General features: G+C 45.3%; 2 protein-coding genes across 4 annotated transcripts in view; one reads left to right on the top strand and one right to left on the bottom strand.

Moving 5' to 3' along the window:
• caz (FUS RNA binding protein cabeza) overlaps positions 1–9,510 on the bottom strand; it is a 33,679-nt gene extending 24,169 nt beyond the window's left edge. The window contains exons 1-4 of one of the 3 annotated variants that reach the window (XM_037426281.2): positions 9,361–9,510; positions 8,599–8,638; positions 6,074–6,158; positions 1,899–2,055 (exon numbers count right to left, since the gene is read on the bottom strand). In XM_037426281.2, coding sequence (XP_037282178.1) covers positions 1,899–2,055; positions 6,074–6,158; positions 8,599–8,638; positions 9,361–9,376 — 298 coding nt within the window. In that variant the 5' untranslated portion in view covers positions 9,377–9,510. Of the gene's footprint in view, positions 1–1,898; positions 2,059–6,073; positions 6,159–8,598; positions 8,639–9,360 lie in introns of those variants that run through there. The other 2 variants (XM_037426274.2, XM_075889463.1) reach the window with 2 other exon arrangements.
• A 220-nt stretch (positions 9,511–9,730) lies between these two features.
• Positions 9,731–17,189, top strand: Chchd2 (Coiled-coil-helix-coiled-coil-helix domain containing 2). The gene is made up of 4 exons (XM_037426294.2): positions 9,731–9,890; positions 12,904–13,099; positions 15,948–16,179; positions 17,051–17,189. The coding sequence occupies exons 1-4, from the start codon at positions 9,859–9,861 to the stop codon at positions 17,062–17,064; spliced, it is 474 nt and encodes a 157-aa protein (XP_037282191.2). The 5' UTR covers positions 9,731–9,858; the 3' UTR covers positions 17,065–17,189.
• The last annotated feature ends 10,094 nt before the right edge of the window (positions 17,190–27,283 follow it).

The raw sequence follows: 27,283 nt of genomic DNA, 5'->3' as shown, positions 1-27,283 counted from the left end.
TATGAGGAACATTTCCCTAGCTGCGGAGTCGTCGTACAACGTTCCAGTTCCAGCAAGGTGGTATTTTGGAGTGGAGCATCGCTGGAGGGGCTGCAGCGTGGGACAACTTGGTAACTCGTGCGCTTTTAAGAATGCCGACATATCCAATGTGCTTGAAGGCACTAACAATTGTGCACTGTTTGAAGACAGCAACAGAGAAGTCAACGACGAAGGAAGCAGCAACGAGAACTCAGAATGAGTGCCGCATCGTTATGATGGGCAGTGCGAGGAAAAAAAAAAAAAGACAACAAAGAAACACAACAGGACTTGCAACTGTATGTTTCGCCTGTTATTTACATCATGAACCAACTGCCTCGTTTCATCTTTAATTTCAATAAATGCTTTCTCTTGCTGTCTCTGCGCAGAGACAGAGATAAAGCAACAGTTGAGGTGGGCCTGACTCTTGCCGCCCTCGGCTCCATTGAAGATGAGCCAAACGCTGCGAAGGCAAGAGTGATGAGCCTCAAACAAAGACTCGTCATGAACAGCTTCATTTTGACTGCTTCCGCACTGTCCCCTCGAGCCATTAACCGCGAAAGGTGGGCCTATGTGCGCAATGAACGCTGGTTCGAAGACACATTGCCGTTATTAGGCGACGGCCACTTTAAGCAGTGTTTTCGAGTGTGCCCAGCCACCTTCAGTTTCATTGCGGACAGCCTACGCCCTTCGCTAGAGAGGGCCACAAGATACTACGTCGCCGACACAGCAACTGCCGCTGCCAACCCTAACATGATCGCGCTAGTGACGTAATGCAGGCGTTTGAGAGTATGGACAGACTATAGGCTTTCACTTTTCCACAAATCGCACTGCTGCTGAAAATGAAAACATTTTCTCAGCGCAAAAAAATACTGACAGGGTACCGCAGCGTTGCGACACGTTTTCTTCTATTGATAAATTATGCACACTGTATGCGAGAGTACTCCCTGCCAGAAAAGTAGATGCGGGATCTGCTTTTGCAAAAAGGATCTTTGCCGGAAAGGAGTTACTCCTTTGTCGTGTGTCACTGCGCCCGAACGCCTTTCCGAAAGATGTCCCCTTGTCTAAAGGACTTAAGGGTGCCCGTGCGTCAGGGGCATAAGCTGCCCACTACTTCGTCCTTGGAAGCATTCCACTACGCCCCATCTTCGATCCGCCACTTCAACCATAAAGCTGTTACAATGAAGGGGGAACGGAAGCAACGTATAGCTACCACTTACGAATAATTAAATTTTTTGTCTAAATATATACAGTGTTTGTCACGTCTTTGATGATGTAGTGGGCGATTTTCGTAGGTTCACGGTTTAGCTATGAAACCCTCCGGAGCTTCGTTGCACTCATCATCATTCACTCCGTGGATATGCTGCGATTTTGTTTAGGGGCGAAGCTCCTTATGATGTGGGTCTGTCGCTCCTCCGTATGCATACCCGTATGCTCCTCTGTATGCATACGTAGCCACTAGTGGCACATACCCGTTCTAGAGTGGGTATGTGCCACAGGGGTTATGAGATGGTGGTACTTGGAGTGTTCACCAGATGGACGCACGAACGGACATACTAGCAAATGGAGGGACACTCGGACAGATAAACAGACTCGCGGACAGATGCATAGATTGACACATAGATGGCCGCGAGGACGGACGGAAGCACGGAAGGGCTGAGGGACGCTTCGCCCCACTCATCATCATTCCCTCCGTGGATATGCTGCGATTTTTTTTCCCCCACTGGGCTTCAGACTTTTGGTGGTCCGCTTAAAATTGAGGTCGGCCTAGATTCAAGTAAAAGAACGATGATTTCTGACAAAAGGTACATCGCCACAACACAGTTTTAGTTGTCAAATTGTGCATAGGAAGCAATGGAAAGCAATGCAGCGATTCTCCTCACCCTGTGAATAAGAATTGGGCTGCTGGTAGCTACTGTACGACTGGCTTTGTTGCCCATACTGGTCCTGTCCATAGGTCGTTGCAGCTGGGGTGGCAGCTACATTAGAAGCAGCGCCCCACATGGGCTGTTGCTGTGGTTGCGCAGGTGCTGGCTGTTGCTGCTGAAATGAAGGAAGATAAACAAGTTTCTTGGAACTGGTAGAAATTAAAATGAACTGATAAGTTGTACTACGTAACCTCGAACTATTCTCTTGGTTACTTGCATGATCAGAAGTGTCATTAGAAGAAAAATCGCACACACTGAGAGTTGATCTAATCGTGGCATGGTCATTTATTGCATGTTTAAGAATCCACGATTACTTTCATTTCCCTGGTCGAAAGTCTGGCTAATACAGTCGAGCCCACATATAACGGCCCCACTTCAAACAAACTATCGTTCAAAGCGAACAATATCCACGTGACCGTGAAAATATATATTAATTCGATGACACAAAATTGCACTTACAAGGAACGTCTCCGGCGCTCCGCCGACTTCCTGGGAAACCACTTTCGACCACTGATCAGCATTAATCGGCGAGGTGCTCACTGTTAAATGCAGATTTCGCCTCCACGCCCCTCTAGAAGTTGCCTCTCTTTCCGACCACTTTTTTGTTACACGCCCCTCCGTCCTTTGTCCCCCCGCTATTCTGAGCAACCCGCATCGCCAGACGCGGCCTGTGTTTTCACACTGCCACGGATCTTTTGAAGACCGGTCGGCTATCTCCCCTGTTTTCGATCGCTGGTACTGTCGTTGGCATTGCCGGGCTGGAGTGACCAGACCATTTGTCAACATCGTTTGTATCCGATCATCTGCGTCTTATCGTACAGTTCTAAAGCACACAAGTATGCTACCCCGCCCACTTTAATAATTTGCAATTTGTGTTGTGTTTAGGGCCTGTTCTCGTTCACTTCGCACTTGGCTCAGCCTGCCCCCCACAAGCGTAAAAACTGCTGTTAATTTGCGCGGAACAAACCGCAAAATATCGAAGTCAGTGAGGCCACAAAAACCCACCAGCGCAACAAAACGATTCTTTGACCACGACCGCCGCCTGCAGGCCAGGCGGCCGCGCTTAGATAGTTTTTCTACACGTGAGGTGCACGTTTCGTGGACGCCGTGCACGCCAATCCAGGCAACTGTGCTTAGACCTCGTTTTTCTACGCGTGAGGTGCGCGTTACGCGGACGCCGCGTGCACCAATTCAGGCGACTGTGCTTACATCTTGTTTTTCTACGCGCGAGTTGCACGTTACGCGGATCTTTCAAGCAAGCTACCCAATATGCCTCTTCTTCGCGTGTTTTGGTTTTCAAGGTCGCTTTCCCGCCGTAACCCCCCCTCTCCACCATATCGCAGCTCCTTGGCCTTCTGCAAATCTCTTTTCTCTCGATCACAACTCCTTCGCCCGTCTCCACCGCTACGCGACGCCAGACACGCTGGCTCAAATTCAGAAGTTTTGTTTTCTGACTAAAACTGGCCCAGAGCTATACCACATGTTCTGGCATGTGTGTCGCGTGTGCACATCCTGCTCGCTTTCGGTGTGCATGTGTGGTCAGGGTGGCGAATGGGCAGCCTTGCACTTTTTCCTGCCGCTCAACAAAATGCCGAAGGTGTGACCGTATGGCTTGGGCACAATCCGCGCATTAGGTGCAGTGTTGCGGAGCGTTTGCTCATAGCTGTTGACCACCTGGCAGCTAACTTGCCGCTTCGGGCGTCCCGGTATTCAGCTGAGGAGACAATATTTTGTGGGCGGCGGTGACGGTTACATGCGCGCGAAACTGTTTTCGTGAGGCCAACTTTGTCGACGTCGGGCCCGATGCCGAGCCTGAAGCTTCCAAAAGGACCACTGCGGCGGCGATTTGTGACAGCCCGTCGTCGACTCCGACCTGGGAGAGCGGGTGGGACATCTGTTGCAATGGCTTTATTACGGTCGATGATGCTGACACCGCGGAACTGTGCATAGATTAGGGCATTGTGAATAGAGTAAGCGGCAAAACCACTTTGTAGGAATCGGATTGCGAGAACGACGGTACTTTAGAGCCAGTGCCTTATGTAGCTTATGCCACGGGCCTCGACGAACGAGCACCCTGCCGTCTTAAATGAACTCGAGACCTTATTGCTTCTGCGTTTCGAAACCCTTGCAGCACGGACTTTTTAGGGCAAAAAATGTGTTTTCACACGCAACCTTTTAAAAAGCTGCGTGTTTCATTTACTACAAACTTCAGGATACAGTGAATGGATGCCGTGCCAGGCTCAGGTTCGTTATAAGCGGGCTCGACTGTATAAACAATTCCAGTTTCTCTTCACAAAATAACATGTTGCTCGGAAGACGCTAAGCAACTACAGAAAACTAAATGTTGGTTTTTCAACTTTCAAACTACGGAATGATCTACCAGTTCATTAAAAATATTCACCTACCATCATATCAATGATTATTAAAAGCTTACATGTTTTCTTTGTAAACTCTAGCCATTTTTCATATTTAGGTAACTTATTTGCCCCCCCCCCCCCCATTTCTTGGTAAGATTGATTCTTTCAATTAATTTTTTTCTTGTTTGTGTTATGCAATGAAATGTGCTACCACATGCATCTTTACTACCGTGCGGAATATGTAGCTTTCATATATATTTCTGTTTTCAATCAACACATTTATTTTTGTCCTGTACTTAAAAACGAAAAATACCCCAGAAGTTTTTTTTAAGCTGTCAGACCTCTTTTTGATCTTTTCCTGTTTAATACTTTGAGAAAGAATAAACTTGAAGTTGTCACGCGAAGCAGTAGGCAAGTAGCGGCCTATACCGCATTTTTTGAAGTTTTTTTTTTTTGCGCCAAGCTTGAAAGTTGGGCTTCCCCTTTAATGAGCTGTGAGTAGTTATGCGAATACAGGGGGAAGGTCCGTAGCCAGGCACTTTCGCCAGATGTGGGGAACTTGAAGGCCTTGACTATTTGCCGAAAGCACCTATCCTGACAAAGCACCTATTTGAAGCAAAAATTTTATATGTGAATACATTTCTTATTCAGGCTATGTCAAGCGTGCAGCGTTGTCCGCATACCAGCAGGTGTTATCTCTCACTCCCTCTCACATAGCAACAGCTGCTGGCGCGTGTGCTTATTCTCGCCTCTAGCAAAGGGAGCAGATGGTGCAGGTGGAGTAGCAGACAGAGTGGAGAGGATGAGTGCGCTCTGGCGTGTCAGGGCACTCGCTGTGGGAGCTTGGAGGAGCTCTCTTCCTGCATGTGTGGAGGCAGTGGAGAGGGTAGGTGCAGTGCTTCACTGATCCTTCGCCTGCTGTTCGCTTTTTCTCCTCCCTGCATCCCCTCTCTCTCACGTATGTATAAAACAAGTGAAGCGCTTGCCTCACTTTCGACCGCTCGCTTGTTGACAAATAGAGGCCGGATTTATAGGCACTGAATAATCGGGGTTTAGGCGCCAAATATAGACAGGTAAAACAGTTTTAGGCCACTAAAATTGTAAATAGAGGCACAATAAAGTCTTACGAAAACTTGAATTTCGGAAAAGTACGCGTGGGACCTGTGTCTACGGCACGGAAGCCAAAATAAATGTTTTAATTTATGATGGTACAAAGGTGCTAGTGGTTTAACAGCCGTGTAATTTTTACCCCGCAGCGTTTGCAGAACACGACTTCTCTGACGCTATAGCATTCCTGTTGCCAGCGATATTCTTGCGTACAAGAAACCCCACCCCTAGTTCTTTTCTGTCAACTAATCTACAGTAGCATAGGAAGTCTTATTCAACCCTATATAAGCCTCGTGTCCTTTCAACTTCACTGAGCCCTATTACATCCATTGAAAACACCCTCTACATCCTCAAATAGCACAGCTAGACTAGCCTCACTAGATAGCGTTCCAGCGTTAAACATAACCAAGTTCAGGTTCCAATGGCGGCCTGTCTACACCCAGAGACTCTTAGCACCCTCCGCTGCTTCACAGGTATCACTGCGGAGGATTAATGGGTGCGTTCATACTGGTGCTGTTTTTGGTGCGGCACCTACCCATTTACAAACATTGAATAGGTCTATACAGACGATTTATGCGGCAGAGTAAGGTCAACTTCTGAACTGGTGCCCAATACTCTACAATTGGAGAGACTTGCACGAGTGGCTGCCAATGGACTGCCACTTACCCCATATCCTGTGGAGGCAGGCTGGGTGTAGCTGGCCTGTGAGTAGTTTTGATCCACACTTCCATAACTTCCATAGGAGCCATACCTGAAAGACATGCCCACATTCACAACAATGTTTGTTGCACAAGTAGTGAAACAGTGCTATTGACAGCGACAAATCTAAAGGCACGACCTATGGTCATTGCTGGCCTCATACACAACGCTCGCTGTATTTGTGCCTGGTCAGCCTTTTCCTTGATGCCAGGAATGTATACTTTTTCAGTGTTATGCTTATCACACTATTAAAGCTGTTTTAATGCCACCTAGGGCTAGACTCAAAGATAAAATCACATTTCATGGGAGTTACCAAAACCATTGCAAACCTATTTTGATAACTGTTGCAGCTGCACTGTTTGACCCTCTAAAGGCCAAATTCAACAATCTTGTGGTGTCACTAGTAAGAGGGTTGATGTCAATGTTTATACATGACTTGCACTTTATGTCTCCGTTGAAGCGGTCCCATTGCAACAACTATATATATATGTGAACAGCTGCACAGATGCGCAGTACAACTAGTCTTTAGTATAATTGAGCTGACAGCCACGTTGCCACAGTTGGTGCAAGGCAGCTGTTAAATGTGGCATACTATTCAGTAATGATAAGAGATGGGTGGTCTCGCTGAGAGGAAAAAATGCAGTTTTGCGATGTAGTGGATCCCTACACGCTTTGACTCTGAACGAACACTGCGGATGTGACTCGAACATCTCCACGTTCTCAGAAGTGTTGCACGAAAACGCGTTTCGTTTTAAGCACCAACTTTGTTACTCCTGTGATGACTGCGACGAGCGAGTCATAGGGGCAAAACCCTGAGCGCGCAATTGAAACGAAAAGGAAGAATGAAGAAGACGGTTCGGGGAGCATGCGTGGCTGGCTTCGATGGTTGTCTATGCTTTCGACCTCGTGTCCTTGGCGCTCGCCCCGGTCGAGCGTGACCTGGACGCCAGCAGGACGTCGTGGTGCGAATATCGACTCCCCATGTTGCCGGGTGCTATGGTCACCGCAACAACGGTGCGTGTGGTCATGTTGACTTGGTGTCGCGGAGAGAAGCACGCCGACCATAACAACACAAGACCTTCTCGCGTGGAAGGAACTTCATTGTAGACTTTCCATGTATCGTTGCGAGATTCCTTTGTGCGTGTTCTTGTCCTCGTCCGATATAAAGAACGTTTTTGTGTTATTGGGTTGTCTTGAGTGCGTCCGATGACTTGGGCCCATTCAGTAAACCGCACTACTCACCACACTCTTGGCGAAATGGTGTACAAGTAAATAGAATCGCACCACTATACCAGTTGGTGGGGGGTGAAGTGCCGGACTGCAAAGGAGCTTCGCGACAGTAAATTTAATCATGCTTTCAGAGGCAAGTTTGTCAGCACCAGGATACAAAACTGATGCATTTACTCTGCCAAATCAAGAAATGCTCACGTGCGCGCCGAGTTCTCATGAGTGTGCTGCGAGATCACACGTTCCCTTGACTGGTCTGCGTAGTACGTGCGTGTTAACGAGTATCGAGAGTTTAGCCCCTGCATGCATGCGGATGGTCATTAAAAGCTAGCTACATTTGGCTTCTTTAACATGGGTTGCCTTGTGCTTGGTGCCATTCAACCTCCACTTGACACTTTTTGCGACACTGTGTTGTGCAGCGCCTGCATGCTTGAACCCAGTCTCGTTGAACAATGCGGACAGCTTTCCAATGAACGCAAGAGCATCCTTGTTAATTAGTGTTCATATCTTCCCTCTGGCACTTGCCTACTACGAAATGGTCTCCACACATATAACCATTGGTGTTTTCTTCGTCGAAATTTGAGCACATTATGTGCGCCAGCCAGGCTCTATGACGGTTGGTGGTGAGGATTTTCGTATGCTCGCACTGGCCTTCAATGCAGTTTGGTATTCGAAACAAACTTCTAGTGGTGCACTGCCTATTTCTTCCACAGCTGTCGCCATGATGTTGGTAGTCTACAACTGTGCATATAACCACAGCAGAGGAAGGACCTCGGCAGTGCGTCGAGGCAGTTCTGCAGAAGGTCTAACCGCAGCTTACCAATATGGATTGATTGATATGTGGGGTTTAACGTCCCAAAACCACCATATGATTATGAGAGACGCCGTAGTGGAGCGCTCCGGAAATTTCGACCACCTGGGGTTCTTTAACGTGCACCCAAATCTGAGCACACGGGCCTACAACATTTCCGCCTCCATCGGAAATGCAGCCGCCGCAGCCGGGATTCGAACCCTTACCAATATTGCAGACTCGCTCAAAGCAGCGACATCGAGTGACTTGGGTGCAAGTCATGTACTGCATCGGAAAGCAATCTCCTAAATTGTTAGCTGTTTTCAAGTACCATGAGCAAGACAACCGGGGTTTTTATTTTTTAGCAACACGCAGTTTTCGTCAAACTGCCACACAAGTTCGCGCATGTGCACTTTGTTTACTAGCGCGTACTGATCTCCCGGGTGTCATCGTAAAATACGAAAACCACACTTACCCAGCTGCCGCAGGTTGGGTGTTGCCGTAACTCCCGTATTCTGAAAACAAAGCAGGTCAGCCTCGCTTAGTTCAGTGTACTAACAGGGAAACCTGTACCGAAATTCCATCTTATGTAACCCAAACCTAAACGTGCACGACGAGATATACCAAATTAGAGGACGTTTGTTTCTTTGATTGCAAGTAAATACGTGCATTCTGTAGTTTTATAGTAGGCAAGGTTCCTTTTGGCGTTGCATAAGTGGTTGCCAGACTGGAAGGGTGGTTGTTGCAAGTGTGGCCAATGCGCATTAACGCTTTTTTTTTCATTCCGACTGTGCCACAAAGCGGCCGCACGCACAGAGTTTTCGCCGAACTTATCTATAGCATTTTACAAAAGAGGCGAGACGTGCGACGAGACGATGGCGACGAAGGCGGGAACATGGCGTCACCGCTATCAGACGAACAAAAATAAAAACCTCCCCCAGATACTTCATGCCCGTCCTTATGTTAACTAAAGGTGCCCAATATTTTAACCAGTAGAAAACAGCCTTAGGCGGGCTCCATCTATGTAATCAACAAGAAACAACGTTGCGAGCAAGGAAAGTCGGGCGAGTTATAAAAAAACCGAGAAAAACGATCACAGCCTACGTCGGACGGGCGGTGCGGCTATCAAGCCTAACGCCGGTCCGCCGATGAACAAAGCGAAAGCAATAGCTCGATTGCCTGAACTGTGCGCAGGTTGGACTACGCACGAGTACACGAAACGAAAACGGTTACTTACGCGTGGCGTCGGCCATGCCGATGATATATTTCAAAGCTTGCTAGACGAAATCGATGCCGCGTAAACACAACGAGGAAGCCGACTAGAAGATGGCGGGCTGAAAGAACGAAAGGCTACGTCACTCATTTGGGCATGACTCCAAAAACACTCTTCTTTTGTAGCCACTGGACATTTGTGGCGCTAATAGTTATATTTAAAAAAGGTAAACGCATTGTTCTTCAAAACGCGGGTATAATTTAAACAACACAAATTTTATGCGAACATTCTTGATAAATAAATTGTAGTTATTTGCTTGATTATGCACGTTTGAAATTATTCAGTTACATGACTATGAAACTGGTAGGTGTTCTGGGCTATCATCATCAACACGTTCTAGGTTTTTCGAGAAATTTTGCCCTTGAGCGTACGGTCATTAGACTTGTGCGGACTTGCGCGACAACTGGCGTTGTCCTTTGCGAGTGTTCGGAACTTTTCCTGCGGAAATTAGCGTTTAAGAAGATGCCTCGTCAAAGGAGGGCACCAGCTGCACCGTACGTACCTCACTGATTGTGTATTTTTCGTTAGAATTTCGGCGTATAGCGGCAGGCGACAAAGCGCCTTCGGCATCACCCGGCCGCGTGTCTCGTTGAACATTGTGTTACAACGTATATTCGTGTTTTACGTTTATCCCGCCGCTTCATAACGCCTTCAATCATGGCGAGCCACTTCCGACGTGGTTTTTATATTGCAAACGCCGTGTTTTCCTCATACTGCGCCGTTGGTCGTATCTACTGCCTGTGGGCCTGTTGCGAAATACCAAAAATTTCGCCTGAAGGCATCAAAGATTGCTGTCCATTTGACTTACATTTGTGTTATAATTTCGATAGAAATTTAAGCTATGTTTCCGTAGGGCTGGAGTGCTAGAACACAGGTGTACACGTAGGTCGTGGTGGTTTAGGTACGCAATCAAGATCCTCCTGAAAATGACTCCGAAGTACTCAAGTATGTCTCATATAACGAAGTCAGGTATTTCACGTCTAAGCAATTCTTATCTTACGTACTTTATGATTTTCTCGCGATATCTGTATTGCGCATTGTCTAGCTTCATCGCGAAGCACACGGTGGAAGTCAATGAATTAAAATTATCTCGTATTAATAAAATTCGCCTTGCAGCATTGCCAAGAAACACTCGCGAAAGATCGTGGATAAGTAATATTAGGTTTATGTTTAATATTTGAGCTGTATCAAGTTGACCGTGTGCTCAGATTCGGGTGCACGTTAAAGAACCCCAGGTGGTCGAAATTTCCGGAGCCTTCCACTACGGCGTCTGTCATAAATCATGGTGGTTTTGGGACATCAAACCCCACATATCAGTCAATGTATCAAGTTGATGCGCATTATCTCGTTGACGTAATAACACATCTTGCTGCGCCATAGCTCACGCTGCTGTCGCGTGCTTGTGACGTTCCATAGTTAGTGCGGTAAATTTCGTGCGTGCAAAATGTCAGCGTTAATTCGGGGCTTGACTGAGACGCACAAGTAAAACGTGCATAAAATCGGTGTACGATCACACAACACCTCGTCAGCCTCAGACGACTTGACCTTCTGTTTGCTCCTTTATCACGTTAACTGATTGATCGTTGGCGCATGACGGATATGACGTTGCGTTGAATTGGTAGGCCATCCTTGACCTCTCTCACCTGGAAAAGTGGATGATGCAATCTTGGTAACTTGGTTTCTGGTTTGGGACACCAGAGAGTTGACATAATAACCATCCTTATTGTTCTGAAGCCTTGCTTGTAAGCCATCAAAGGACTGCTATGCAGAAAGAGCGTCTTTGGTGTAACCGAGAAATTTTCACACCAGCAACTTGCAAGGTCGTCGTCCTAACAGCTTCTCTTTAAGCATTGTTTTTATTCTTTCATCAGCAAGCAATGTGTATGATGCATTTGAAAGTGAAGCATGCCACAGTTGGTTCATTAGCTGTGGTGTTGTGGGGACTTAGGTGCAGCAAATGGAAGAACACTCGGGTAGTCTGAGTAATAGTTTTCTATTACACTAGAGGGAACTCTGACGCTAGTGTCTATGGAAGCTGCAACACATAGCGCTTCATTGAACATGGGAATGATGGGTAGTACACAGATTTGTCCAATTTTCGTACTTTCGGTTCTGGTTGGCATCACGTGGCTTGAAGTTGCTTCGTCATGAAACAAAGATCAATGAATATTTAGCAGTTGCACTTCACTAACCATTTAGGTTCACCATTCCAAATCGATCGGCTCATGAAGTTTATAGCTGTCCGTTCTTTCATTTGAAACAAAACATGGCAATAAGTGAAGCCACTAGTGCATTCTAGGTCAGCAAGCACGAAGACTAGGCAAATCTCCGTATTACCCGTCATTTTCATGTTCGCTGAATTGACGATCGCAGCACCAAGGTCCTTGCTAGTTAATTTTAGGAATTCTATGATCTGAATAGGGCTCTTCAATGAGGTGTTTCTTATAGGAGTCGCAGTCAGCAATGTCTTTTGGTAGAATGAATGTAACATAATCATTTAAAGGTTTAGCCAAAGTACCCAGTGTGGTTTGTCTGAAAAGGACCCGCTAAATGAAAACAAGTGTCACAAAGCATACACTGGTTTCTGTGCTTTGGCCTCTGGGATTTGAATGCTGGTGTGCTGATTATGTCCAGGGTGCTGATCTGCAATAGTCATTGTCGCAGTGCTCAAAATTTTTGTCAGCTGCTGGTGTTCAACGATTTCACCGGTATCTATATTACTGAAATGTGCTTTTAACATTGCTGGTGATCTAAGAGAACTTTAAGAAATGTTGAGTGGTACTTGGCTGTTGTACGCGCACATGTTAGTAACCAGTCCAATAGGCATTTGTGTTACACTGCAAATGGCTGTAAAATTAAGTTAATGGAGCTAATGGCACCTCAAGTAACCTGAGATTGCTTGGTTTGGTTTGGGAAAACTTTATTGTGACTAACTTGAGTGTGCTCTTCCAATTTCTTTGTCAGTTATGCTTATGTGAAATCCTAAATGGTCATACTGTTAGTGAATAGTTGCTTATATTCAAACTCATTCAGCACTCGGGTTTTTATGGTTGCAGTGTATGACTATAGGAAGGTTTCTTTTGTTAAGTAATAATTACTGTGACTTCATTTATGGCAGAGCTCCAGGTGTGTTGAGTATTCAAAGTAGTCAGATATTAATTGCTGTCAAGTTCTGTGCACACCGGACTGTTCGGTTGCACTTAGGCATTCTTTTAACAACAGATCCATTCATTGTTAAGCCTGTATCATGTGCACGTCTATACAGGCCACAGGACCAGAGGGGAGAAGAGAATGAATAAACGAAATGATGATTATGCTCAAAATGAGACTAAGCTCTTTTAGCCTGCCCTTACATACACTGGCATGCTTACAGCTTCACTGTCCAGTGGTTTATGCTGTGTAAAAAAAAGGGCTTAGTTTATCTTCTTTATCTTTATCCTTTTAAAATTGTGTGTGTGGTAATGTTTGTCTGAAATGGGCTATACATTTTTCGTCTGCTGTGTGCAGGATGAGGCGGGCCCCTGCACCCCCACCAGCCCGAGCACCGGCTGCACCGGCACCAGCCAGGGCCGCAGCTGCGCCTACACAGCCTGTGCCAACCCAGGCACACCCTCCGGCACCCATGATGTCCCAGCCTCAGCAGCCTGGCATGTTTGCTCAAATGGCCACTACCGCGGCTGGAGTTGCCGTTGGCTCTGCTGTGGTGGGTTTCTTTGTCCTTTTGTTGGTGTTGAATGACTACAAGCTTTATTTGCTCCAGCAAAACGAACATTTGGGCTAGTTGGTGTAAGCTCATCTTGATGGTAAAGAGGGGTTTGCACTAATAGACAGACTAAAGAAGCCTGTGGGCCTGTGTTTACTTCTTCCTTAGTCTGTGCCTGCTAGTGTGCCCCCTTTCTTGCCATCAATTTGTTTGTTCTGTGTGTGGTACCACAGCTGCTAGATGAAAAACGATAAGATGCACAGCCTGCTGTGTGTACCAAAAACAGTGTCGGGCAACAAGGAGTACAGGATAGAGCAGCAAAAATTTTTAACACTAGCAATACACACATTTTGGCCAAATCAATCGTAGGATGCACACCTGAGCACTCAATTCAGGTACAAGTAGTGCTTCTCAGTGCATTTGTGGTGCATTGCATGTTGAATGACAAATTTACGCTATATGTGTTGACGTGAAGCTTGATGATGTGTCCACCAGAAACTTAAACTGTAGACATAAACTAGTGAATAACAAAGAGAACACGCACAAAAGTGGAAATATGTATGCTAGCAAGCTTTTAGAACTAGGTGCATCTGGCATAGAAATAAGTGGAGTTGAGCTCATTCGGTAGGGATTGATTTCATGAGACACTAACTCAGCACTAAGTGATTTCAGTAACTCAGCACAGTATGAATGTTGGCAATACATGCACTGGAAGGATATCTTGGAATTGGAAGCCCCAAGTGTCTTCAAAATGTCAAGAACGTGGAACTGTGCCAGCTAACTTGTCTCGACATGCTTTTTAAGCCTTTCATCACCCTGGCTGCTCCCTTTTGTTCTGGCTTGCGATATCCATTTTGATGGGAAACTTATCCTTCTATGACCAGTCTCTCTCACTGACATTTGTGATCCAAGTTATTTGACGAGGGGAACAAGCTTTTTGCCTGTTGTCAACGTATCTATTAAGTAATACAGTGGCATACTATTACAGTAAAAGCCCATTAATTTGAACTCAAAGGTGACTATAAAACTGTTAATGTTAAGCGAAGTTCAAAAATATAGTGGGCTGGCGCTAGCATGAACGGACGTTGCGCCACACTGCATGGGCAGAACCCAAAGAACTTGTCCAGAACTGGATGTTTGTGGCAGGTGATTTGTGAATTAGGTTCATAGAGCGTCAACAGCAAACACAATTGATGAGTCACTGATATGCAAGAAACAAGCAGGGACATCCATGTGAGCAATGAGCCTTAACGTGTAGCATGACACTATTTTATTGCATTTATTTATTTTGTTGCAACTCTGTAAGCATTGTTTGCAGCTTTACCATAAGCCCCAGTGCAGTGCCTCTCATCTGCTGAGAAATGCTGCTGTTTCATTGTTGTTGTTTTTTTCACCTCTTGTAAGTTTGGTTTGGTGATGTTTCGCAACACACTGTGATCATTTTAGGCTGACTTCTGTGAGGAGCAATGAAAGCCAGAGGCTCGCACTTTGAATTGATCGTTGTAGATATTGGCACGTTTGAATTGACTAAATTCAAATTAACAAAGTCCAAATTGACGAGTACCCTGTTGTGAGGCTGCTGCTGTGATGACTATTGTGCAGGGGTACTGAAGTGGAGTGCCCTGTTGGCTCCAACCCAGTGGTGTCTGGGGCTGGGAGTGCTCGTTGCAGCCTGTGCCCCTGCCCACTCGGGGGATACAAGCACCTAGTCTGAGCGATGGCTGAGCAATAAATGTGTAGTGGTGATATGGGAAGAGAAAAGGTCACTCTGCAATTTAGATCTGCTGAGAGGTGAAACTCCGGAATGAAACACGTTCGTAAGTCTATTCATCAAGCAGAATTATAAGCGGCTAAACTTGTATAGGCGTCTCTTACTGCCAAAGGTGAGCACACTTGATAGGAAGTCATGTATATTAATATTCGAGACATGAAGGAGAGTAATGTGTAAATGTTTTTTCACTGGCAAAAAACGTTTGTAGAATACCTTCCTCACTCTGCTCAATGTCTGAGGTACTGTCAAAAGGATCAATTTACATGCAGTAATATTGTGTTAGCTGCACCGCTGTACCGCTGAATTTCTTCCTATGTGCCCTTGTGCTGCTGTTATGGCAAATTCTGTACCTGACTCATTTATTTTGCTTGAGAAAATGCTCAAATCCACACTCCCTTCTTTAGCAAAAAAAAAAAAAAATCCTATTTTAAATGCACCACTTCTAAAGTACTTTTGATCGTGTGCCACTTGTGGGACTTGACCAACAATACTCCGCTATAATAGGAATCACTTGCACAGTAAACTCTGCTTGAATGGAACCTGAAGGGACCAGGAAAATATGTTTCATTTAATAGGAGTTTCGTTTACCGAGAGATCATTAGTGTTGCATACTTTGAGTACGAAACCAATCATGTTAGAAGCATTTATTCTTTTAGCTCACTGAAAGTTGAGTGTATAGGGATAGCTCTGACCAGGTGTAACGTTCAGTAAAGGCTGATAAGATGTTCTATTGTGGCAATTAAGTAGTTTTTGTGCATGGTGCACCTACCAACAACACTAGTGTGACATCAGGCTACAATATCAGTATTGGTGACTTTGAACACTCCATACAATATTGCCACTTATGCATCACCGATGAAGCAAAACGTTGCAGTATCTTGCAAGAGCATGTGACAAAAACAGTTTCGTAATTCCAGGCTACAATAATAAGAGAAACTAGCTTTTTAAAACATGTCATAATAAATTTTTTAGGGCACATTCATGCTGACCAGTACGTATAGTAAGCTCTTTAGTGGTTGGTTTTTTCATTCAATGCAAAAAAAATGTCAGCACCACAGCAGTGAACTTTCGTTGCAGGGCCACACCATAGGTCATGCCCTGACCGGTAGCTTCGGAGGGGGAGGCGCTGAGGCAGCTCCTGCTGCTGCTGCTCCTGCGGCTGCCGCACCACCCATGCAGCCACAGCAGCAGCTGAGTGGCCCATGCCAGTACGAGCTCAAGCAGTTTTTGGAGTGCGCCCAGAACCAGCATGACATCTCACTGTGCGAGGGCTTCAACCAGGTCCTCAAGGAGTGCCGACTTCAGCATGGTGAGTGGCGACTTTGAACGATTTTCGGGGCCTTTCAATCCTGTCGGATGCAGCAAGTGTAAAGACCATTTCTTTGGCTGCCCTGCCATGCACCCGTGTGTCTACCGAACCTCGATATGGTGACTGTGTAAAGAAAAAAAGAACCTATGGTAGTCCTGCAGTGTGGCAGACGGTGGAGCTAAGTAGTTGACCTCTTCAGAAAGTATTCGAGACTTCCAAGGTCAATGACTGTTGACCTCTAAACGTGACTCATAATCTTAAGGCATAATGACACCAGCAACCAACAAATTTTGCAAGACCAAATCGGTCACCAATGGTTTCTTTGGTCGAAAAGCGATCGTTTTGGATGAAGTTGCTTCAGCTCCAAGAATGGAGTCCCAACGTTAGTAAACCGATCAGCAGTGTAAGGGGACAACGTCAGAATAACTCAAAGGCTAATTTACGTGGCCATGGGAATGGAACAGATGTAAACAGAAGCAATCACATGTTTGACGGAGAGCACGTCTCTGCCACCACGGTAAAAGTCGGTCACTGTGAGTAGCCTCAATCAAGAGTTGCGCAGTGCTGTCAGGCACAGGTGTGAATGGTGCCTTACTGGGATCATTTTAGTCCTGGGCGCATTACCAGTGAAAAGTTAGTGTTATAAAGTAACCTGCTGCATATACGGGAGGCGTGGTTATAATCTTTTTGCAAGCACTTGTGCATGCATGCTTTCTCACTTTTGGTGGGAATGTCTCTAGCACAGTGTGTCATTATACTAAAGACATTGTTTTGAATTTTTGGCAGCCTCATACACAACGGTACATTTTACCAGTGCGAGCACTTTCAGCTGTATGTGCTGTGCAACTGAAGCGGCTGTTTTTCATTTCAGGTGGAGGCATGTGAAGTAGACCAAGAATCTATGCTGTTGGGCCCACTTCAGGAACAAGCTGATCAACCATGCTGAGGAGGGCATTATCTTTGTGCGCATGTGTAGAAAGTAATAAAAGAGAAAGTTCTGTAGCATGTTACTCTTATCACATCTGTTAATTGCAGGGGATTGTTTCCAATAAAACTTGGAAGTAGTCCCTGTTCATGTGCACAGCTCAAAGGAGCTACACAATAACATCCTTGGCTTTGAACCTCATTGATAGCAGAGCTTCAATGATTTCATTTCAATGTGCAGGAGAATGTGTTCTTTATACAAAATTACCTATATGTGCTACATTAACAAACAGCAGATCCATTTCCCGTGTTGTCTATGTCGAAACCCTTATTGTAGGAAGATATACCATACAGCCGAATCCAGACATAGGAAATCTGGTTATAACAAGTTATTTGGCTATCCTCTTTGAAAGGTCTACATTGAAGAGATTAAAGGAGCCCAGCAACACTTTATGAGCATGGTCAAAAAACACTCTCGATCGGTAGTAGATGTTCCAGAGAACACGAGAGTCAAATATTATAGGGCAGCATGCGGCCTGCAATTCACAATAAATTCTCAAATTCAGCTAAAATTGCTTTTTCTGTCAACACGTGATGAAGAAAACTAAAAGATAACTCGTAGAAGGCCTATCAGCCAATCGGCTGATTTGAACATTGCGCGCTCGGTCGCTACAGGGATCGCCGTAGGAGGCTGCAACTTGTCCACACGTCTGTGCACGATCACTCTGTAAAAGCCACCCATTCATAGAAAAAAAAAGTTCCCAAGGTCACTAGGCATGCGTGACATATTTTCTTTGCCTATGCAATTCCTCCTGCTTAGCTTCTAGCGCTTTTGTCTGGACGAGACAACAGAGAATGCGATTGCAACGTGCGACTAATCTCTGCAACTCCGCTCCTACTGGACAGATTATTGAACATTTAGCAGCATTGAATTTATGAGGCAATGAGCTCTTTTAGTGAATCTATTCCATGGTTACTTGAAAAAAGTATTTAAGGGCCCCTTTAACCTTTTACTATATTGAACGTTGTAGTTGCACCATGTTGTGACCCTGCAGGTACACTTTCCTTCATGATAAACTGTAGCCTGGGATCATTGTAAATGTTTATGCCACCCAAAAAGAGCCATATGGGCATATGCTGTCGAATTGGGCATTTAGTTTGATGGGCACTGCGTGCCGTTGAGGGGAAAATGAAAAAAAAAGGATGCAGATCTCTAGGTGTGGATAGCTTGGGCTGTAACACGGTACAAAATACTTTAGGTGAGCCGACGCCGGGACAATCCGCTGCCCGATAATGTTCTGCTTCGCTAGGAGTCTGGAAGATGGCGCTACAAACTTTGCTCCTGCTTCCCCTCGCCCTTTCTCGGTGTAGGAAAGCCCCGTGATGTAGGAAAGTAGCGGTGCTCAGTTATCGTCGCCACAACACCCTCACCGCACCGTCAACCTCCTCCCTTATCATCCAGTCTTTAGCGGCGCTGGCACTGCTCTATGCGTGTCGCGTAGTTGATATCGCACGATTACCCGGTTTTATCAGATTTCGAAACTGTCGCTTACGTGCCGGATGTGCTTTGCAGAATTCGCCAGCAGCCCTTCACGGTCCTCAGTCCTGCAAGTCATCTATCAGCACACCGCAAATGAGAACATAATCGGTCTCTCCCTGCCAAGCGCTCGCTTCGCGGTGTTCGCTCACCTAAGATGTTCTTGCACCGTGGGCTGTAATAATTCTCCACTAGAGCTGTGCAAATAGTAAAATTTTGGGTACAAAGTGAATTTGAATGCTATTAAAATGTGAGTACAAATCCATTATACCATTTTTCGAATACTTGTTTAATATTTTTTTAATACTTTGAAGCGACATTACAGAAAAAGCTGCAGAGAATCCCCAAGTACATTTTTACTGAATAGGAACATGCATCTTTGAACTAAGTTGGTTAAATGCAGTAGGGCTGGTGTTCCCTAGTTGTTTTATCAACGATCAGGCAGTGGAGACTGAACTATATTTACGTGACTTGGTGCAACCAAGGGGGTGTCACAACACTTTACATGCGAAAGGAAAATGTTATATATTTAGCCTTTCTCCCTCCAACTTCTGTGGAGGCCCAACTGGTTTGGCAAACAAGGTCGTACTCCCTTCGAATTCAAAGTTACTAGTCTGTCTTGTAGATGTCGCTGTATAAAAACATCTGAAATTTTGGATGGCTGAAAATCTTCAACTTTTTTTAACTTTCTGGTCTGAAACGGCATTGATTAAAGCCTGCACCTCTATGGCATAGTTTTTAACCAGTGCTTTCGTGAGTCAATCCATTTATAGCTGCAGCAGAGCCCTGAAGGCTGCTTTGCAGCAATACAGAAAGGTGAAGCGGTGAAGCATACTGAAAAAATATGAAGGGGCCATTGTAACGGCAATGTGCATCTCCATGTTGGAACCAACATGTTCTTGAGTTAACACATTTGGAACTGTAGCAGAGTCTAAAAAACAGCTTCGCCACAATGTGAGAGTGTAATGGGGTGAAGCATATAAAAAAAAATCTGAAGGGGCCACCGCGGACGTTGAAGTTCGTATAACTTTGAATAGTAAAATTTCAGTATGAATCGAATTGCCAAAACTAGTCGGAAAGTATTCTAAAGTTCGAATATTCACACACCACTATTCTCAACACATTTCTCGCAGTAACCTTCCCTCTAATACTTCAATGTCATGCAGTGAAGTATACTAATAGAGGAACCCGGCGCCTTTTAGAAAATCGTACCACCTGCAGCCTATATCGAACTGCCTTGTGATGCCTTTCAAGTTTGACAGAGTATCCAGATTTGACTGGATACTCTGTATCCCTAGATACCACCTTATTTTGTCATCTCTCCATAACAATATACTTATGTAAAGCTCCTGGATAAAATAAAAGTGAAACTAACTCTTTTTTCGTTTTTCTATGCTGACGTTTGCTCTTGTATATGCTGACCAGGGGCTCCCACTTTGCAGTGCGTAGCTAGCAGATGCTCTTTGCATCACTGTGACCTTAAATCAGTCACACTCGTCAGCTGGTATTTCAATGAGATTTTTTTTAATGTTACATTATTACTGGCTGTCAGAACCAACGAGCAGACATCAAAGTGTTGTTGCATTTGGGCAGCTTTGATATTGGTAGCAAGAGACTGAAATGTGCGCGTGCGAATTCGATTTTGATTGGAATGCTGACAGCTGATACCTATCAGTGGGATGATGCGAAGGCAAAAACATGTTCCTGTGAGAAAAGACGCTTTGTGGAAAATCTAAAATTCTTAGTCGGTGAACGTGGCAATGGCACACCAACAACTAAAGGTGGAAATGCATACATAATTTTTTGAGAGTCAAAAAGACGACGTGCGGCAGACGCTAACATTGCCCCTCAAGGTGCCTGACATGCAAGCTGAGAAGTGTCTCCACCTTAATAGTCTGTATGTGGTATAATGGTCAACAAAAAGGAGATACATTTGAAGACGTGTTGAAGGGACTTTGGCACCAATGTTGAAAATAAACTGGAAAGCGAATATGGGTTACTTAGGTGAATGAAAACCTAATAGAGTTAGTGATGTGCGAAAAGACGCTCGCATACCTCACAGAGTAAAGACCGTTTCGCTGGTTTGAAGTCAGCCCGACTGATTCTACGATTCCAGATGTTTCCGCGTTCTGCATCTTGTTTCTCAGAATGAATTTGAAAAAAACGCTTGCTGTCAGTTTCATATACATGTACTGCACCCGAAAGTGTAGCAAAAAGGTATCACAAACATAGCACGAGTGAAACCACGCTGTAAAAGTGAAAAAAAGAGGTGCAAAGCCTGGTGCACACGCTTGCAGCTCACCGTGCTGGGCACTGCCATGGAGGTCGAGCCCTGTAGAAACAGAAAATAAGCAGCAGGTAACACGTGCGAGGGAAGCGTGGCGGTGTTTGGCCAATGAGAGCACCCAGCATAGAGAGATAGTGCAAAAGAGAAGGACAGGAGCAATTAACAGTAGTTGGTGTTACTTTTGTTTTATTGGGATAGCAATTTATATGGACATTCTCGGCTGATTGTCGCCGTTGCATTCATGTCCCAGATATGTATTGTCACAACGCAGAAACAGCAGCAGTTGAATACAGGACAACTAACTTTAATCATACCAGAACACAGGCTAACTGACCGGATGAGAACCTCGACTTTCTCTCTCCATGCGCGTGCTCTTCGTTGTTCTCTTGGTGATGCATATTCATTGTGGAAGTATTGTGTGTTTAGATATATACAAAAGGCAAAAAGGAAAAAGTTCTGCAGTACCCAATGGGAGATTTGCACCAGTGACGCCTCGCTCCTCAGCGCGCTGTATTAACCAACTAGGCCACGCTGCTCATAAATAATTTCCATACCACTAACAGTAATATATATATATATATATATATATATATATATATATATATATATATATATATATATATATATATATATATATATATATATATATATATATATATATATATATATATATATATATATAAGGGAAACAAGTGTATACTTAAGTGCTCGTTTTTCGTGTTTTACACAATATTAATGAGATCTAACTGACAATAATGCCAAGGAAGGTATAGGGGAAGTTATTAGGCCAATTGTAATGTAAATGAGAAGAAAGAAAAGTGGGTGAAAAGATAACTTGCCGTGGGCAGGATCCAAACCTGCGACCTTTGAATAACGCATTCGATGCTCTACCACTGAGCTACCACGACAGCCACCCCCCCGCCACTTTATTGGGTATCTATGTCAATTTAAACGTGGGAGTGTCAGTCAGCGCCACTAGTAGCCATGGCGACGAGTGTGGTACACTCTTTATGAGCCTGTTTGGCGTCGCGTAGCACGTGAACTTATTACTAATTGGAAGCTGACCAATAGTCCACCGTATACAACCTTGAGGCACCAAGTCTGCCAGTACGAGACCCTCGTTAATGAATAAGGGAAACAAGTGTATACTTAAGGGCTCGTTTTTCGTTTTACACAATATTAATGAGATCTAACAGACAATAATGCCAAGGAAGGTATAGGGGAAGTTATTAGGCCAATTGTAATGTAAATGAGAACAAAGAAAAGTGGGTGAAAAGATAACTTGCCGTGGGCAGGATCCGAACCTGTGACTGTAACCTGTAACTCCAAACCTGTAACTAAGAGTATAAATCCGAACCTGTAACTAAGAGTATTTTCGACTAATCAGTGGGACCCCTATGGGCACCAAAATGGCAGCCAATTATGCCAACATATTTATGGGAAAGCTAGAATCGGAATTTCTTGCACAAAGTTCCTTGAAATCACTGTTATACAGAAGATACATAGACGACATCTTTCTTATTTGGACCCACAGCGAGGATGAACTTCTCAGCTTTATCGACACTTACAACGCTGTACATCCGAACATACACTTCACACACACACACTCGCAAATAACCGTAAATTTTCTTGATGTTACCATAACGATAAAAGAAGAGAAGCTCTCTACAACCCTATATCGCAAACCAACGGATCGACAACAATACCTCCATTACCAAAGCGATCACCCACGCCACTGTAAAAACAGTATTCCATACAGCCAGGCTCACCGGTTTAAGCGAATCTGCTCTAGAGACGCTGACTTTGACACGAGCTCACAGAGGCTAAAACTTATGCTCGAGAAACAAAAATAACACCCACATGTAATTAATGACGCTGTTCAAAAAGCGAGAAAACTAAAGCCTGAAGACTTACTTATCAAGCGACCACTGCAAGAAGACCCTCAACAAATAAACCTCTGCTTGACTTACAGCACAAACTTCCCCAATGTAAACAAAATCCTTAAACGACATTACAACATTCTGGAACTAAGTGAACGTCTTAAACTCGCATTCTCATCCGCTCCAGGCGTCGTTTACCGACGACCACGTAACCTCAAAGACACACTTGTCCACTCTCAAATTAACACATCACCCCCCAATAATTCATGCCGACCTTGCTTAAAGCCACGATGTCTTGTATGTAAGGTGATGCGAGAAACACACAAAGCAACCAGCACACAATCCAAGTTTTCGATTAACATACGAGGAAACCTAACATGCGATTCCTCTAATGTGGTATACCTACTCGAATGCAACGTGTGTGGTATGCAGTACATCGGACAAACAGAAACACCATTTAGGATTCGCTTCAATAATCACAGAGCCCATGCGAAATCAGCCCCAAGTCTACCTCTATCAAAACACCTCAATCTTCCCGACCATGCATTCGACAAACTATCAGTAACGCTCTTAGAGACGGGATTTAAATCAAATCGAGAACGTGAACAACGAGAGTCATACCTTATCCACCGATTTAACACCCTCGATAGAGGTATAAATGAGAATCCTGGTACACTTGCAGCAATTAAAGCATTAAAAAACAATAACGGCAATAATGAAAATAGTAACTGAGTTCACTGCACTGCAGCTGCGAAGGGCACTGGAGAACTCAAAACAATTCCAAGTGTAACTACTCTTCCTAAGTGCAGCTGTCGTCTGTTTTCTATTTTATTTTACTATCCAATCAATTGTGCCATGCATGACATGCCCAACAGCAACCCTGTGCACAGCCGGGAGGCCCCCACTGCACGCGTAATCCAGAAGCAGGCAAGGAATTCGCATTGCGCCCGCTTACCAGCCTCTGCCGCAATACGCGGTACCCCTCTTTCTACGACGAAATGTACCAGCCTCTGCTGCAATACGCGGCACCCCTCTTTCTACGACGAAATGTTGACGGGGCGCCGGGTAGTTAAAGGCTTAAACTTCTTAAAAAAGTGCTTTTGGCCGGAGCCAGGAGGCGCTGTCTGAAAGGAAGCATACACAGACTGCAGACATCAGAAAGGGGAGTGAGATGGAGGGAAAGTGGAAGGGGGGCACCAACGGGGGGGGGGGGGGGGGAGTGTCCACTTTATATTCTTTTTCTATTTCTTTTTCTCTTTTACTCTGTCTTTTTTCCTCGTTCCTTCTGATTTGAGATTGTATAAAGCTGAGCACCAAAAAACTGTATCTTCAATCCTGATGAAGGCCAGACTCTAGGCCGAAACGTCGAAATAAACCACGTTGTGACCGCTCACGAAAGATCTACTTCACTATATATATATTGTGAGCGCAGTCACCGACTATTCTTCATCAATTGGGCGTGTCATCATCATTTGTATAATTTTTCTCATCTGAAGATATCATCATCAGTGTGTGCCAGCTCGAGCTCGCCTCGAATAAAGCTCTTCCTCATAAGTGGTGGAGGTGTTGGGTAGCACCTCCACCATATAAAGGGCTTGCTGATGGATAAAGGGCTTGCTGAGGTAGCAGGAGCCGAAAGGAAGGAGACGTCCAGAGTTACACTTTGAGAGCGGCCATGAACCAGAAAATAAGGAGAAAAGCCGGTGGTGCGTTGCGCAGCTGTATTGTAGGCCAACGTTACGAATGGCAAAATGGCGTTCCACTTCGTGTGGTCAGGGTTAACGTACATGGCAATCATGTCCGAGAGGGTACGATGAAAGCGTTCCGTCAAGCCATTTATTTGAGAATGATAAGTAGAAGTTGTTTTGTGGATGGTGTTGGCGGCGCGTAGAACCTCAGCAACAATAGAGGAAAGAAAGACCTTGCCGCGGTCACTGAGCAGAACACGTGGAGCTCCATGGCGTAAAAATATGTTACGCAGAAAAAAATCAGCTACTTCAGTGGCTGTACCAGCGTGCAGTGAGGCAGTTTCCGCGTAACGAGTGAGGTGGTCAGCAGCCGTTACAATCCAACAATTTCCATTGGAGGTCACGGGAAGGAGGCCGTACAAGTCTATCCTGACGACTTCGAATGGCAAAGCGGGACAAGGAAGAGGTTGGAGAAAGCCAAAAGGAGCAGTAGTGGGTCGTTTCCACCGTTGACATAAGGCACACGAAGAAACATAATTGGCAATCGCGGATGAGAGGCCAGGCCAGGTGAACCGACTGCGTATTTTGTCGTACGTTTTGTGATAGCCGAGATGCCCAGCAGCAGGATCATCGTGGAATGTCTCAAGAACCTGACGTTGTAAACAACGTGGTATAACGGGGACCCATTTGTTTCCTTCAACGTGGTAAATATAGTGATGTAAAACACCATCGTAAAGCTTGAATTGTTTCAGTTGTCGGCGAAGTTGGGCGTTCGGAGGAATGGATGTACCTTCCAAGCGTGCTATTATGGAGCGGAAGTAAGGGTCAACGCGTTGACGCGGCACAAGGGTAGAAGGGCGGCCGGATCTTAGCCAACTGAGACCTGCGGAGGGTAATGCTGCGGTGGAAATTGGTGACGGTGGGCTATTACGGTTGGGTAGAGGGCTGTGAGAGAGAGCATCAGCGTCTTGGTGCTTCTTACCAGATTTGTAGACGACATCAAAGTTGTGCTCTTGTAAATGAAGCACCGAACGGCCAAGACGACCCGATAAGTTCTTTAGCGACGAAAGCCAGCACAATGCGTTGTGGTCGGTGACGGCTGTGACGTGGCGGCCGTGGAGGTATGGACGAAATTTTTGCACCGCACATACAACAGCAAGGCACTCTTGTTCGGTTATTGTATAATTTTTCTCGGCAGCAGTCAAAGCACGACTGGCGTAAGCGATGACACGTTCGCGTCTAATGTTGTCACGCTGCAGCACCGAGACCATGACCACTGGCGTCAGTGTGAAGAATTGTGGGTGCACCTGGATCGAAATGACATAGTACCGGGTCGGATGTCAGGGCTTGCTTCAACGCCAGGAAAGCCTTTTCACAGTCTTCAGACCAGACAAATGCCGTGTTACTTGCGAGCAGTTGATGGAGCGGAGAGGCAAGCCTTGTGAAATTGTGTATGAAGCGCCGAAAGTAGGATGCCAAGCCGAGAAAACTGCGCAGGTCTTTTTGACGCAACGGACGGGGAAACTCGAGGATGGCGGCTAGCTTTTCAGGATCCGGTTGAATACCGTCTTTGCTGACTAAGTGCCCTAGAACCTTGATCGTCTTGCTTGTGAAGGTGCATTTTTTCGTATTCAGCTGTAAACCAGCTTTTGCAAGGCAACCTAGGACTTCTTCGAGACGTAGATGTTGCGAAAAGGTAGACGAAAACACTATGATGTCGTCTAGGTAGCATAAGCAGGTTTTCCACTTCAGGCCACGCAGTACGCTGTCGATCATACGTTCGAAGGTAGCAGGCGCGTTACAAAGTCCGAAAGGCATTACGTTAAATTCATATAGCCCATCTGGGGTGGTAAAAGCCGTCTTCTCTTTGTCAGATTCGGACACTGGTATTTGCCAGTAGCCCGATCGCAGGTCAAGGCTCGAAAAATACTCTGCGCCATGCAACGAATCTAGTGCATCATCAATTCGTGGGAGAGGGTAAACATCTTTGCACATTATTTTGTTCAGTGCCCGGTAATCAACGCAAAAACGTACCGTTCCATCTTTCTTTTGCACCAACACAACTGGCGAAGACCACGGACTCGAGGAAGGACGTATGATATTTCGTCGAAGCATGTCTGATACGTTTTCCTCGATTATCTTCCTTTCTGCGAGAGACACGCGGTATGGGCGCCGGTGAATTATTCGGGAGCCGTCAGTCTGAATTCGGTGAGTCGCAGAAGTTGTCATACCAAGGACAGCGGAATGAACGTCAAACAAAGGCGATGTCTGTTCAATAAATTCAACAATTCTTGACTCTAGGCTGCTGTCAGATCAGGGCTTATCGTCACCGATAGAGGAGTGGGAGAGTTGAGTGGCAGCATGTTTGGCTCTGGTAGGTCTTCTTGACTTGGAAGGGTGACAATTGCAACGGGATGCGGGTCACTACCGCATGTGACTGTTGATCCACAGGGCAACAATAAGGGTTTGGGGGTCTGATTTAATATATATATATATATATATATATATATATTGTTGCGCACCTCCACCACAAAACTGTTGCGGTTAAAGTAGAAGGGTGTTTATTAGCAGGGCGGAGTTGATGGTTTGGTAGTAATGGCGTCGGTCTCTGCACCAGTTCACGTCTTCCTCCTCTTCTCCTCTCTCAGCTCATACACGTTGCAATATATATACACACTCACACAATTTACAACTGGTTTACTATCAATGGACTTGAAAGAAACATTCTTAAACAAAGCTCACGTCTCGCTTGTAGTTATGCATCAAGCGCCAGTTTCATGGCAAATCC

Source organism: Rhipicephalus microplus, chromosome 3 (genome assembly GCF_043290135.1).
Source record: "Rhipicephalus microplus isolate Deutch F79 chromosome 3, USDA_Rmic, whole genome shotgun sequence".
Classification (NCBI taxonomy): Eukaryota; Metazoa; Arthropoda; class Arachnida; order Ixodida; family Ixodidae; genus Rhipicephalus; species Rhipicephalus microplus.
This window is presented reverse-complemented; position numbering and strand designations above follow the sequence as displayed.